General features: G+C 35.1%; 2 protein-coding genes across 6 annotated transcripts; both read left to right on the top strand.

Moving 5' to 3' along the window:
* The first annotated feature begins 2,648 nt into the window (after window positions 1-2,648).
* LOC132275440 (probable fructokinase-4) lies at window positions 2,649-8,586 on the top strand. 2 transcript variants are annotated; one of them, XM_059776937.1, is made up of 4 exons: window positions 2,649-3,168; window positions 3,734-4,066; window positions 4,189-4,305; window positions 8,443-8,586. In XM_059776937.1, the coding sequence occupies exons 1-4, from the start codon at window positions 2,761-2,763 to the stop codon at window positions 8,569-8,571; spliced, it is 987 nt and encodes a 328-aa protein (XP_059632920.1). In that variant the 5' UTR covers window positions 2,649-2,760; the 3' UTR covers window positions 8,572-8,586. The 2 variants fall into 2 exon arrangements, with proteins under 2 accessions (XP_059632920.1, XP_059632919.1); XM_059776936.1 differs by lacking the exon at window positions 8,443-8,586 and adding an exon at window positions 4,411-4,744 and having other exon boundaries at window positions 2,670-3,168.
* A 1,500-nt stretch (window positions 8,587-10,086) lies between these two features.
* LOC132275439 (F-box protein CPR1-like) lies at window positions 10,087-14,410 on the top strand. 4 transcript variants are annotated; one of them, XR_009470630.1, is made up of 4 exons: window positions 10,087-11,496; window positions 12,617-12,657; window positions 12,745-13,156; window positions 14,198-14,410. XR_009470630.1 is itself a non-coding variant. In XM_059776934.1 (2 exons), the coding sequence occupies exon 1, from the start codon at window positions 10,153-10,155 to the stop codon at window positions 11,452-11,454; it is 1,302 nt and encodes a 433-aa protein (XP_059632917.1). In that variant the 5' UTR covers window positions 10,087-10,152; the 3' UTR covers window positions 11,455-11,496; window positions 12,745-14,410. The 4 variants fall into 4 exon arrangements, 2 of the variants coding, with proteins under 2 accessions (XP_059632917.1, XP_059632916.1); XR_009470629.1 differs by having other exon boundaries at window positions 12,745-14,410; XM_059776934.1 differs by lacking the exon at window positions 12,617-12,657 and having other exon boundaries at window positions 12,745-14,410.
* Window positions 14,411-15,222: the final 812 nt, after the last annotated feature.

The following is a 15,222-nucleotide window of genomic DNA, read 5'->3' as shown; positions in this document are numbered from 1 at the left end:
CTCTATCCATGCGGTTGATGTAGATCAAAAAAAAATTTGGTGCATGGCCACAAGTCCCTGTCCTGTCCATGGCTGTGCCACCCTGGACAGTTTAAATGTGAGTGCAAAGTCTTACCTATTTCTTCTCATATATGAATGCACTTCACTCAATGGACCCTACTCAAATTTGAGGGCAAAGTCGTCTTCTTCAAGTTTCCTGTTGTGCAATCATTAACAATGATAAATCCCAAACTCACAAGGAGGGTTTGTTTTCTACCAAGCTCAACTTGTTTCTGCTTGGGTAGAGTTTTTATCTTATTTTTATACACTACAACGACAGCAAGCCCAATGATATAACCTCCTCATGGAGGGAATGGAAAGGGTTCAAGTCCTAGCGCGTGAACAAAAAGTGCATTTGCAAGTCTAATTTCCTCTTCATTAATTTGAGTTGAAAAAAAAAAAAACAAAAAACTCTATCCATAAAGATAAAAAATGACTCACTCCAATTGGTACGAGGCGTTTTGAAATAAAAGTTCAAGAGCAAAATTATGTAGCCTCAAACCCAAAGCGGACAATATCATACCATATGGTGGAGTAGATCGTTACAAATGATATCAGAACTTGACCCAGCTTGAAGTGTGCCGACGGAAACGTCAGCCTCCAAGGAGAGTGAATTGTGATAAACTTGTGGACGAGTGTGTTGTTGGCGGGTGAGATTCCTCGGGTGCTTTCTCTTTCACCATGTGAAGGAGTTATCATATATATATATATATATATATATATATATATATTCAATTATGAGGAAAAATTAACTTATTCTTTCCTTTCTATCCTTCCAACCAGTGCAATGAAAGGCATGTACACATTTATTTCTTATCATGATTTATGGAAAGTCAAAAAAGCATTGAATATTCGTTAAAAGACTAATAAGACTCATTCTTTTGTATTAAAGACCAAACCAACAAAACATCCTATGAGAATTTTGGGTTTCTTATGGAGTAGAATTTCAATATGAAATAGTCTTCAATTATTCTCTTCCTTTATTCTATCTTTTTGACACTTCCAACAAGTCTCTCTTCTTTTGCCTCCAAATTTCAATTTCTTAAATATACGGAACTCCCTTTTGCTGATGTTACTTTCGTATTGCAAGGTTGGACTTATATATGATTGATTATTTGAGTCTAATTATAAATTATATATATATAATTTACAATTAGACTCAAATAATAATTTACAATTAGACTCAAATAATCAATCATATACAAGATATATATATTCAGCATAGGGGATAATAACTTTTGTTTAATAATAACTTTTATTTAATAAAATTAAATAATAACTTTTGTTTCATAAACAATAATCTTAATTTTACCATCCTACATTTTAATATTGTTACAGAACACTTTTTGATTTTACAAAAGCGTCTTGTTTTGATTGAAAATCAAAACAATCTCACATCACCATATTGTAACCAGGAAACTATTAAATATATATATGTATGTATTTGGTTCATGAATTATAAAATACTTTCAAAGGACAAACATTACTAAACAAAAATTGTCATGATCCCGAGATTATGTAGCATTAACAATTGCAAGCTAGATTGGAGGTAGGCGCTTGATAAAACCATGGGTCGTTGTCGCCTACCAAAACACAATTGATACAAAACCATTTGCGACCTTACATTTTTTTATATTTTTCTTTCAATCGGTATTAGACCAATTGGCCCCTGGGCATTATATAGAATTTTTTTTTTAAGTCTTATATTTGTAATTGGTGATCGAGCCCTGGGCATGTGCCCCCTCTCTGTCTTAATAACTTAAGTTTCCTAATTGTCATCTTAATTCTAGATTCTAAATGCAAAAAAAAAACCTTAATTAAGGAAGTGCAATTTGTTACAATATCGATGATGCAAGTATTGGGTGTGAGTATCATTACTCTAAATACATATTCTTTTATATATATATATATTAAGAACAATATTTAAATTCTCACTACGTCATACCTTTAAAGAACAATACTTAGATTTTTATTGGTGACATTTATGCTATATTCATTGCAGACTAATAATAAATGGACACATTCTATTTTAATTATCAAATCATAAATAGTAATTAAATTATTATTTTTAATTTAGTAAGTAAGTATCTACCTATTACATTTGATTAAGTATTATTCTTTTTTTACATACCTTTAAAAATGGATTCATAAAAGGAATTAAGATTGCTTCCATAATTAGTTCAACATTTTTATGGTTGGTTAGTTTCTCTCTAACAATATCTCCTACCGACCCTATCTTTTTTCTCTCTCCCACCTCTTAAATATATATCTCCAAAAGGAAAATAAATAAATAAATAAAAGGAAATAATCTATATCTCCAAAAACAAGGTCGTGGCATGGACCAAAAATTATCCATTCCGATGCCAATCATATTCCGAAAAATGAGATAAAATTAACCAGAGTTTTGGATAATATAGGAATTCTCTTTTATATGTATATTTTTCCCAAAAGGTAATTAACTCTATCTATAATTAGGCCTCGAAAGTCCAAATTCCTCTACGTGTATATATAAATTATACCATATACATATAAAAATACCGTATATATTTAATTTTATTTTCCTTTTCAATATCCAAACCAACGGCCTCTTCCTTTCCAACTCCTTTCTCAGTTCTCTATATAAAGCACTGCCGTCTCCTCCTTGTATCTCTCCTATTATCCCCTCTCTCTCTCTACATCTCTCTATATTGCTTCAAACCCCCCTCTCTCTAAACATCATACATGGCGAACAACAATGGTGTATCTTCGACTGGTTTGATCGTGAGTTTCGGTGAGATGCTGATCGACTTCGTGCCGACCGTTTCCGGCGTGTCGCTGGCGGAGGCGCCTGGATTCCTTAAGGCTCCGGGAGGAGCTCCGGCGAATGTGGCGATCGCCGTCGCCAGGTTGGGAGGCCAGGCGGCTTTTGTAGGAAAGCTCGGCGACGACGAGTTCGGGCAGATGCTGGCCGGGATCTTGAAGCAGAACGGCGTCACTGGAGAGGGTATACTTTTCGATCAGGGCGCTCGGACGGCGCTGGCCTTCGTCACTCTACGCTCCGACGGAGACCGCGAGTTCATGTTCTACCGGAACCCTAGTGCCGACATGCTCTTGAGGCCCGACGAACTCAACCTCGAACTTATTAGATCAGTACGTTGATCTCAATCTCTCTTACTTTACTCTTACAGTATTTTGATTTTCTGTCTTTCCTGGATTATAGTGCAAGTATCTCACATCCCACGCGCCTTCACTTGCTCTCTCTGACCTTCACTTGCTCTCCCTGACGTGTTTTTCTTAAAAAGAAATTTTTGACACATCAACACTGATGTTGATGGGCCTACCTCATCAATCACGTTTCCCCCTCGTGGGCCCGGCCCAGACTGGCGCGCCTATACCTGTCCGGCCACAAGGAGCAATCATGCTCCCTTTTATATTGATTTGATGAATATGTAAATATGAATCACGGTGTTTAGTAGATCTGATTAATGATTTAAAAACTTTATAATTTTTTAAAGAATAATTATATTTAAACCAATTTTAAGCTAACCTATGGGTATCATAATACTCAATTACACAACCCAATCTTCAGCTAATTAGAGCGGAGGTTAACGGACACCCACCCACTGTTACCAAAAAAATCCCATGCTTACCAAAAAAAATAAAAAAAATAAAAAAACGGTGTTGATGCATTATTTTAATTATCCTTGATTTCCAGGCAAAAGTATTCCATTATGGATCAATAAGCTTGATTGTGGAGCCATGTAGATCTGCACATCTAAAGGCAATGGAAGTGGCAAAGGATGCTGGTGCGCTGCTCTCATATGATCCCAACCTGCGGCTACCATTATGGCCGTCAGCAGAGGAGGCGCGTGAGCAGATAATGAGCATCTGGGACAAGGCAGAGGTGATCAAGGTCAGCGACAACGAGCTCGAATTCCTTACTGGTAGTGATAAGATTGATGATGCTGACGCAATGTCACTTTGGCATCCTGGCCTCAAGCTCCTACTGGTTACCCTTGGTGACAAGGGTTGCAAGTATTACACTAAGGTATTTCTCTCTCATTCAATTTTTGTTTTTGTTTTTAAAATAAAGGTTTTAATTTTTACTTGTGTTGCTAATTAAAACTCTTAAATCATCAACTGCTTGCTGATAATGTTTTACAAATATAGAATTTTCATGGAGCTGTGGATGCATTTCATGTCAAAGCTGTGGATACAACTGGTGCTGGTGATTCGTTTGTAGGTGCACTCCTCGTCAAGATTGTTGACGACCAATCTATACTGGAGGCAAGTGTATTTGTTCTGTTTCTCTATAAATTCTTTTTTTTTTTTTTTTTCTTGCAAGTGGAGGGAGAAATCAGAGTTCTAAAGATATTATTTTATTGATTGCAGGATGAAAAGAGGTTGAGGGAAGTCCTGACATTTGCGAATGCTTGTGGAGCCATCACCACCACCAAAAAAGGAGCTATCCCTGCTCTCCCTACTGAACCTGATGTCCTCGGTCTCATCAGAGGGGAATAGGCTTAACTTTTTTTCTTTTTTTTTTTTTTTTTTTAATTTTTAGTTTGAGTTTCTTTTTCCAAAGGAGATGCTTGCAATTTAATTAAACTAGCTTTGAGGTTTTGATTTCTTTTCTTTTGATTGTAATGATGAAATAGTACTTGTGTGCTTAAAGGTGTCATTAATAAAAATAATTTCATCATTCTTTCCAAGTTGTAATTTTAAATTGTGTGTTACATCCTCTTTTAATTTTTATCATTAATTATTTAGCATTATCATTTTGATTAAATATTAATGTTTCTCTGTTAAGCAATTTTTGTGGTGATTAGATGGGGTTTTATTTCTTAGGTCCTAGTTAGTTTGGTTTTAGGGTTAAGACATTTAGTTATAGTATATCTTTAGACTGTAATAATGTGGTAATCCAAAAAATGGCCAATACTCAAATATATATATTTTTATTGTTTTTACTTAATTAATTCCTTATCATACCGGTCCGAAATTGGGGATATCCTATAATAATGAAAAGAAAGGGAAAGATGATCAATAATGAAAAGAAAGGGAAAGATGATCTTGATCAACCTATTGTTGTCGGAAAGGTAAACGTTCTTTTACCAATCACCTTATTCCCAATGACCGCAAATATGAGATTTTGGCATATTTCCTGTTTTTCTTTAATTTGATTTCCTTTCTTTGTACCATATTTTTATATATACAAGATTTTGGCATATTTCCTTTTTTTCTTTAATTTGATTTCCTTTCTTTGTACCATATTCTTATATATACAAAAACTTAAATCAAACCATATCCAACTACCTGTCAATACAGATAATCTGCCAGGCAACAGAGTATCATATAATTTGTTTGAAAAGAAGAGAGTTTAGTTTGTTCATACCATTAGATAATGAATTAATTATATGTATGGAATGGCTTTATTCTATATTGGATGTTTGAACTTGGCTGGATAGGGTGGCAAAGGATGACATGATTACTTACATGGCAACCATGTGTTGCTATGTAAGTCTTGACCATCATATGTTGTTTTTTCCCCAATTTAGGTCTAATCTATCATATGTATAGGGATGGAGGCGAGGATTAGTGCGCCATGCAATGCCTGGTTCGTCTTCACAAATCCATAGAAATGCCCTTCTATTTCCACTCCGGTATCGGTAATGGCCGTAAAGCTCCTGACGGCCTCTGATGATCAATCTTGACCATCTGACAAGTACTACACTGAGAGACAAATAAAGCAAAATCCCTCTTCATACCTGCCCACCAAAACTGCCGCTTCATATTCTGCATCAAAACACAGCCAAGACCCTGCAACGAAGCATCCGTGGAATTTGGAGTGTTGATATCATAGTCCACATTTTAATTTTCTTTATTAACAGTTTCCTCTCCTTCCCATTGTTTTATAAGATGACATTTTTCTTCAAAGCCAATATGTAATGTCATATTATATTAGGCCCTAGTATACTCTATAACATATGTGAATTTGAGAGCATTCGAAGATGTTTTAAAATCTAGAGATAATTAATTAATTTAATTAATTAATTTATTCCAAGTGCACTATTCACTCCATTGGATTTCTGATTTGATATTATTGATGTGCATGCCATATACCTTCACATATATTAAATCAGGAATATTTGATTAGGTTTTGAAGCCTTTCATTTATTATTTTTCTTGTATGAAGGTTTAATTATAATGGTTGTAACTTGTATGGAAATCACTTGTATTAGGCTACTAAATCAAATTTTGGCATGTTTTATACTATGTGGCTGACATCGTTTTACAAAATCAATAATGTATTAATGAAAATGACCGACTTTTTCACAATTCAATAAATATAAAACCAGCCACTGAGCGCCCATGCTGGACCAAAATCACATCTTGAACCAGTTCAACATTCTTGAACTGGTTCAACTCAACCAGAATTGAACAAATGCAGCAGAAACAGTGAAATTGTAGAAAAATACCAATCATCTCCTTTGCATTCTCTTCCAATGCCAAACTGGTAAGATTTCTTCAATTTCTTATCAAGCTTACTCTTCTTAGCTGCCAATTTCTCTAGCATTGAACTTTGGCTCTCATAAACAGATTTTAACAACGAGGAGAAGTCTGCCGTAAAAGGGTTACCTGCGGTTTTTAATGGTGCCTTTCGTGATGCGCTATTATTTGGGGTACGTCAAGCACTTTTTTGGTACCCTTTATAAAGTCATTTACAATATTGCCCTTAGAGAAACATTTGCACAAGAAAGGGTACTTTAGAGGCAAATACCTAATTACTTTATTCCCATTCCTAATCCATAGTGAAGCTAGAAACCCAAGTTGGGCAAATAGCTAGTACCTTGAACACAAATTTTTATTTAAGAATTTGTCCTGTGTGTGACAAGCAAGCAATCTTGCTAGTAAAAGGGTTTTTGATGATTTGGTTATGCTTTTGGACTCACCAATGTCCTTAGCCGTGTTCTGGGGTTTTTATATCCTCTCTCTTTTATTTTTATTTCTTTTTTTTTTTGTCTTGCCTCTTAATCCTTTAAAGCAAAACCAAGAAAATGTTCCTAAAGCTTTCTCTTCCTATATTTCTTTCTATATCTATTTCTTCCCATTTCTATTCTCTGAACCTTCCATTACAAGGATGTTACACCATAAGGACTAGTTTAGTGCATGAGGCTCCCCACTATTGCGGGAATTGAGAGGATCAGATGTATGCAGCCTTGTCTCCATGCGGAGAGGCTGTTACATATTGAATTAATATGTGCTTAAAGAGAACTGCTCCCAACTGAGCTAACATATTCTAGAGGCACCTTCCTCAACGGTATTCAGTCTTATGTAATTGAGTCTCCGGTTTCTAGACAGTCAGTGGCGGCGCACAGAGCCTTCCAGATAGGTACTAACGGTTAATAATGCAGTGAGCTGGCTAATAGTTGCTGTGTCTGATTTGTGAATCAAATGGTTCAATGTCTTCGCTGCAATTTCTTTTCCATTTGAGCTTCCATTCTTTAGTAGCCATAACAAAGCAGGAACGGCATCAGCACGGATCTGGGTATTCAAATATTTCACGAGGACAGCGGGCTTGCTGGCTCCTTTTCTGGCGGTGGATCCTCGGTGTATGGCAGCGGTAGAATGGAATCTTGTGGGCTGGTAACTGGAGATCCGGTTTCTAAATTTTGTGATTTGCAGAGAGATGGCAAGTTCTGTTGATTACAGAGCCATGACTTCAATTCAATTGAAGAAAAAACATGAACTTTCTTTAAATTCTCACGAGGAAACTCTGCACCAAAATAATACTAGTGCATTTACGACTTAGAAATGTAGGATATCCTAAAAACCAACAACCATGAGGTGATATTCAATTTTTTTCACGGATCATCTTTTGCTAATGGCAAGAAAAGGCTTAAAAATAACCCAAAATAGTTACGATTTATGGAATGACTTACCATATTAGTAGAGATTTGATTATGCTATAGAATATGAGCATAAACCAAAAGATGTCCCAAAACATAAACGTAAATCCGAGCTAAGGATGATGTGTATCCAAGAAGAGTACATCCTTGCTTGAAAAACATTAAATCGACTAGGGTGAGTAATTTGAAGGTATGTTTCAGTTGTTGTGAATGCAGTGCCACTTTTATATTATTATAATTATTATTATTATTACCCTATAAAAAGTGTATTCAATTTATAATATTTATATACATTCAAAAGACTACCCTAGTCAACAAAAAGTGCCTATCTAGCAAAAGAAAATACAGAAAAGCCCTAAACAGCTAATCTATATGAAGGGGAGGAGCATCGGTAGAAGTAGAAGGGGGAGACGGAGTGTGGCGTAGAAAATTCTCTCAAATTATTAACTTAAATAAATAATTTCAAGTATTTCAATAGATGTAGTAGTCCCCTTCCATATGAAAAAATTGAGTGCAGGATGAAAAGAGGTTGAGGGAAGTCCTGACATTTGCGAACGCTTGTCGAGCCATCACCACCACCAAAAAAGGAGCAACCCCTGCTCTCCCTACTGAACCTCATATCCACTATCTCATTAATGGCGGATGAATAGCATACTTTTTAAATTGGGTCATTTGATAAAAAAAGTCCAATTCACAAATCTAAATTTATCCAATTTGATGGTTAGAGAATCAAATTAGATTAAGTATTCCCACGAATAGAATCAGATGACGATTTGGAAGAGGAATTCCTAATTCTTACACCGATGAGACGGATCACACCTGATCAGTGAAAAATTATTACACCAAGAATTTACGAGTGAGTATTACACCAAGAATTTACAAGCTTATGAGTCCCTCTTTTCACATTCCAAGCTCTCATTTCTAAACTTACGCCCAGGAAGCTTGATCCAAAGCAGTGCTGATTCACTTATGTACTTTCTCGTCAAGAGCGGAGCGAGATTCCCAGCTTTGCTTGTTTTGTTACGCTGGGTGGAACTCGTGCCTTCAGAATTGAAAAATGGAATAGATAGAGTAATATGCCACTGGCTTGGCACATAGGGACAGGACATTCAGTAGATTACATTTGATCCTAATCCGATTAGATCTATGTTCTTTCTTATTGGGCTTAACTTAATCAATATGAGTAAAATAATCAAATTAATAAGAGTACCTGTTTGTAATTAAATTTTAGAATAAAGTGCAAAAAATTCCCACGAACTATATTCAAATTCGCAAATAATCCTTCTAAAATATTTTTTGTGCAAAAAACTCCATGTCACTTTTAGTAGCAAAATGCCCGCCATTACCTTGACTATTTTTCATTAAATGACTTTAGTATCATTTTTATTTTTATTATTATTATTATTTTTACAAGGCAAGAAAAGTTATAAGTTAGATCAGTAAATGCAGAAAGTTAAAGCGTAACACTCAAAAATTCACTGAAGGTACTAAATTACTTGGCTATGGAGGCATATGCTAGTATCATTTCTTATTGAATTACACTTTTTATTTTTCTTATTAAAATAAATTATGAAAAAAAATCATACTAATTTGACGAAGTATTCTCCATTAAATTTGCATAATTTGCCTTTAATTTTGTAATTAAATAAAAATCCTAAGTAAATTTTTTTGAAATAATTTAATTAATTTCTTAATTTTTTATGAATATATTGCATAAAAAATAAAATATTTTTTATTTAGTAATTTATTAATTTTTCATGAATATGGTATGAAAAAGAAGGTATTTTTGTACTATATGTATTTTTAAAAGTGAGTATAATAAGTTTTATTTTAATAAGTTAATAATTTTAGAAAATGATAGCTATTAATCTATTTATTATTTTTTATTTTTATGATAAATTGATACTAATTATAAAATTAAGGTAAATGATATAATTAATTTTTTGAATAATAGAAAATATAATAAAAAATAATTTAATTAGAAATGAAATTTTTAATTAGAAAGAATAAAATACTCTCTTGTGATGAATTTGTCCTTAGTAACAAATAAAAAATTTAATAATTCATTAAATTATTTGTAAAAAGATAATAATTTAGAGATTGTTTTTCACTTTATTCTAAATTTTATTTTGTTTCCCACTCCAGCAAGGATTTGGTTTTTCCACGTTTTTTCTTTTCGTAAATCCCACCCCGAGAAGGATTTGGTTTGAAACCCGTTTATAAATCCATGGAAGAGAGAAATAGAGGCAGAAAAACCAATCATAGTATCATGTCAAAACGAAGAGGAAGGATTTGGGGCAAATCTATGGCAGACACGATAATAACCCGTGCAAAGAGGAGAAATCGCTTGCGGATCAGAGGAAGTAGAGGAGTGATCAAGACAACGGCGGCGGCGACGAAGGCTGCGGCGGTGGAGAAAAGAAATCAGTCGTCATGGCTCATAGATCGTCTTCCTCCAGAGGTACTACTCATCGGCATACTTTCTACACTGCCAGTCAAATCTCTCTTGCAATTGAGGTTCGTATGCAAATCCTTGTACCATATAATCTCCGACACTTACTTTGTTAAAACCCATCTCAACCGACCAATCACAAGCCCTAATCTCCTAAGACAAAGACAACATATTTTCATAAGGTCTAGCCGAAAGCCAGACATTCCCTACGCCATCAGCCTCGAAGCAGCCGCTGATAAGGTTGATGGCGACATTGTGGCTTCTGGAGTAAAGATGGATTATTTGGTAGAGTTCAAAGAGCATTCTTTTGATTACTGCTATATATTGGGTTCTTGCAATGGGTTGTTGTGCTTGGGGTTGGGGCCAACGGCTCTCTATATATTCAATCTCTCCACCAGAGAGTCCAAGACAATACCTGTACCTGACTACTTAAATTCGCAAAATTTATATATATTCGGATTTGGCTATGATCACTCCGCTGATGATTACAAACTGGTGGCAGCTGATAAAAAAGGCTTCTATGTATATTCACTAAGAACTGATTCCTGGAAAAAGGTTCAAGGCCTTCCTAATAATCATTCGAATATATCTTCTTCGGATGAGACACTGCTGAATGGGACACTGCTGAATGGTACACTGCTGAATGGAGCTATCCACTGGCTCTGTCTTGGCCAGATTATTGCTTTCTCTTTGGCGGACGAGAAATTCTGGGAGTTTCCGGCGCCTACTCTCTCTAATAACGATATCCCCCAGACCTTGCGGTTACTTGGAGGATGTCTTTGTATGGTACCAATGTTTGGTCGTGAATTTTGGGTGATGAAGGAATATGGCGTGGCACAGTCTTGGACTAAAGTTGTGATTGAAGTCCCATTTTCCAAAACCATCAAGACATTGGCTTTGTTGGAGAATCATGAAGCCATATTAAGAATAGGCTTCGAGAAGTTAGTTCTATACAACACAAGAGAGAGAACATACAGGGATCTGGTACTTCGGGATTTCCCAGATGTGGCTAGGATTCGCAATACAGGAGCTTATGTGGAGAGCCTCGTATCACCCTGTCATGGAAATTTGAGTTAGAGGCAATATCAAGTACAAATTTATTTCTGGATGACTGGATAGGTATGCCAAATAACTATATTATGTATTTTTCCACTGTTATTTTCAATTCAGTGAAGCAAGCGTGTGGGAAGACATTATGTATATTTAGGGTTTTTGGTGTTTGATTGTTTTGTTTATATAATATAATATTTGTTAATGAAACCTTAGTGACTTGTAGCTAAATGTTTGAGTTTTAGTTGAGTGTTTTTTAGAAAATGCGTCATTTTTCTTCAATTGGGTTTGGAGAAGTAACCATAACAAAAGGTATTGGATGAAGGGAATGTTGTGAGTTGGAAAAGTTTAAAATTACTGAATGCTTGGATATTGTGCCCCAAATCAAAGCCAGATAATTTGCTAGAACGGCTCGAAATGGTTTCCCCATTGTCATCTTCTTCACAACTCACAATGAAACATGCTTTATGACCGTAAGCAAAAACAGTAGGCTAAAAGTGGGAAGAAAGCAACAAAGAGACATTATGGCAATATCAATTAAGTATTTTATTATTTATTTATTATATATATACACATACATACATATTTATATATTTTTTGGGGGAGATAAGCAACTTTTTTTAAAAGATATTTAAGTGAAAAGGGGGCATACTTCCCTATGTACAAAAGAGAACCAAAAGAAAGGAAACCAGAATTCACAAAAAAAAGAAAAAATTTCTTCATGGATATTCCATGATCGTTGCAAGTATTTGTTCTTAGTGGATCCCTCCACTCCATGTGAATAAGATATCTTAAACTTGACATCCTCAGTTTGATGACTATTGTTTCATCCTTGTAACCGTCATCCTGAATCCTTTTGTTTCTTTCCTTCAAGTGTGATGGACCATAGCAGCTAAGGCAACTTTGCGAATGACATTAGCCCACAATTTCCCTCTCATGTTGGAACCACTCCACTCCAAAATGTCTGACAGAGAACAAGAGGGAATTTTGACAGTTTACCTTTGTTTTGAATAATCTTCCAGATGCAATTAGAGAACTTGCAATTAAAAAAAGAGGCGCTGAAGTGTTTCTGTGAAACAATTTTATCTGGCACATTTCTGTTAGCGACTGGGACCTTGGAAAGAATTTCTATAATGCTTTTCATATTCACCGATTCAACTTCTGACCAATCCTATTTCCTATTTTTCAGAATGTCAGCCACTTTTGCTTTTTTGTCGGAACCTGATTCATGTATAATTCTATACCCTATAGCCAACACAATAGTCAACAACAAGAGGGAACCTTGACAGTTTACCTTTGTTTTGAATGACTTTCCAGATGCAATTAGAGAACTTGCAATTGAAGAAGAGGCGATGAAGTGTTTCTGATGCATTCCTGCATAGCACACATGCATCTTTCTGGATGATCCCTTTCTCTTTAAGCAGAGAGAGTTTGCAATCTTCCTCGAGCAGCCAGCCAAAGTATAAAGTATAAATGCTGAAGTTTAATATTTGATGACAGGCTAAAGTTTTCCATTATGGATCAATAAGCTTGATTGTGGAGCCATGTAGATCTGCACATCTAAAGGCGATGGAAGTGGCAAAGGATGCTTTGGTGCCCTGCTAGCTCTCAAATGATCCCAACCTTCAGCGACCATTGTGGCCCTCAGCAGAGGAGGCGCGTGAACAGACGATGAGCATCTGGGACAAGTCAGAGGTGAAGCTCCTCCGGTTGCAGGTATTACACTAAGGTATGCCAAGAATTTCTCTCATTCAATTTTTATATTTAGCTTTGATGGTAAGTGAAGGTTCATGTAAGGTGGAAGCCAAAGCGCTTTTAGGTTGCATGATTTGAGACGCACAAATTCCATTTTTACCTATGTATTAAGTCTGCATTACCAACTTGCTATTCTATGACTTCAGCAGCTAACTTATTCAAAATTTACCAGATACTATAGATAGTAGAAGCCTTTTTGAAACGTTTCAGTTCTTTTTGCAAATTAATTTTGTACAGTTTTTAGTTAATTTTGGTGTTTTTATTCCCATATTTTTAGAAGTTACACTTGGTAGTATTCAAATATTAAACTGGCTGCCTCTCCTGAGTTATTTTCTCGACTTATTTTTCAAAATGTATGGTTCTTGCAGTTCTTTATTTCTTAGGTCCCAGTTATTTTGGCTTTGAGTGTTTAGACATTTACTTGTAGTATATGTTTAGGTATTGCTGTTATAATATAGTAATCCAAAACAATGGCTAATACTAAAATATTTCTTTATTGTTTGCACATGAAAATTTGCAAAATTCTCTCAAATTTGTAAGGCAAAATAAATAATTTCAAGTATTTCAGTAGATCTAGTAGTCCCCCTTCCTTGTGAAATTCTTTTTGGAGTCAATCCTTGAATGTGAAGTAAAGGTGATCGACGTGTTCTTAAGGTCCTAGCATATTAGTATTAAATTTGGTTGATTAGCACTATATATATTTATAAATATGAAAATATAGGTGCCCTCTTGATAATTTCTACTTTAAAAAGGACCACCCATTTCGAAATGTTTAAACATGAACAACCCATTAGAATTTTCATGGATGCATTTCATGCCAAATATGTGGATACGACTGGTGCTGGTGACTCATTCGTCGTTGCATTCCTCTGCAAGATTGTTGACGATCAATCTGTCCTCGGGGTAATTAAGTGTTATTTGTTGATATCTGTTTTGTCCTTTCTTTTTTGGTGCAGAAATCAGGGTTCTAACCTAAGTTCTATATTATTTGAAATTGTTATGCATTTAATTGCAGGGTGAAAAGTGGTTGAGGGAAGTCCTGAAATTTGGGAATGCTTGTGGACCATCACCACCAACAAAAAAAGGAGCAAATCCCTGCTTTTCCTTTTGAACCTGAAGTCGGGGAATAGGATAATTATTACTTTTTTATTTCTTCTTTCATTTTCATTTTCATTTTCTTTGCAAAATAATTTTTAGCTTTAGTTCTATATTAAGATTTTTAGTTTTAGTCCTCAGTCTCAATCGGGCTATTAGTTCATTTTCATTTTCATTTTTTGAAGAACATAGGAACGAAGAAAATCTTAATGAACATGGAGATTTAATGAATGAAATAGGAATGAGAATCAAAATGAAGAAAATGCGAATCAACTTAAAGATTTAATAAATGAAGAATATATGAATGAGAATGATAATCTTCCTTTGAATATAAATGATTTTGGAAATTGAAAAAATATTGACGCTTGTCGAGCCATCACCACCACAAAAAAAGGAGCAACCCCTGCTCTCCCTACTGAACCTCATATCCACTATCTCATTAATGGCGGATGAATAGCATACTTTTTAAATTGGGTCATTTGATAAAAAAAGTCCAATTCACAAATCTAAATTTATCCAATTTGATGGTTAGAGAATCAAATTAGATTAAGTATTCCCACGAATAGAATCAGATGACGATTTGGAAGAGGAATTCCTAATTCTTACACCGATGAGACGGATCACACCTGATCAGTGAAAAATTATTACACCAAGAATTTACGAGTGAGTATTACACCAAGAATTTACAAGCTTATGAGTCCCTCTTTTCACATTCCAAGCTCTCATTTCTAAACTTACGCCCAGGAAGCTTGATCCAAAGCAGTGCTGATTCACTTCTGTACTTTCTCGTCAAGAGCGGAGCGAGATTCCCAGCTTTGCTTGTTTTGTTACGCTGGGTGGAACTCGTGCCTTCAGAATTGAAAAATGGAATAGATAGAGTAATATGCCACTGGCTTGGCACATAGGGACAGGACATTCAGTAGATTACATTTGATCCTAATCCGA

The sequence above is a fragment of the Cornus florida genome, unplaced genomic scaffold (assembly GCF_030987335.1).
Source record: "Cornus florida cultivar Cherokee Brave unplaced genomic scaffold, ASM3098733v1 CherokeeBrave_3.0.0_Hap2_Chr09, whole genome shotgun sequence".
Taxonomy (NCBI): Eukaryota; Viridiplantae; Streptophyta; class Magnoliopsida; order Cornales; family Cornaceae; genus Cornus; species Cornus florida.
Note: the sequence above shows the minus strand (reverse complement) of the source record. Positions and strands in the feature narration are given on the sequence as shown.

Bases quoted from the DNA above. Each gene is read 5' to 3' on its own strand.
- LOC132275440 (XM_059776937.1), top strand. From the start codon at position 2,761: ATGGCGAACAACAATGGTGTATCTTCGACTGGTTTGATCGTGAGTTTC. The intron at 3,169-3,733 runs GTACGTTGATCT...CTTGATTTCCAG, and splicing joins ACCTCGAACTTATTAGATCA to GCAAAAGTATTCCATTATGG. The intron at 4,306-8,442 runs GCAAGTGTATTT...AATTGAGTGCAG, and splicing joins ACGACCAATCTATACTGGAG to GATGAAAAGAGGTTGAGGGA.
- LOC132275439 (XM_059776934.1), top strand. From the start codon at position 10,153: ATGGAAGAGAGAAATAGAGGCAGAAAAACCAATCATAGTATCATGTCA.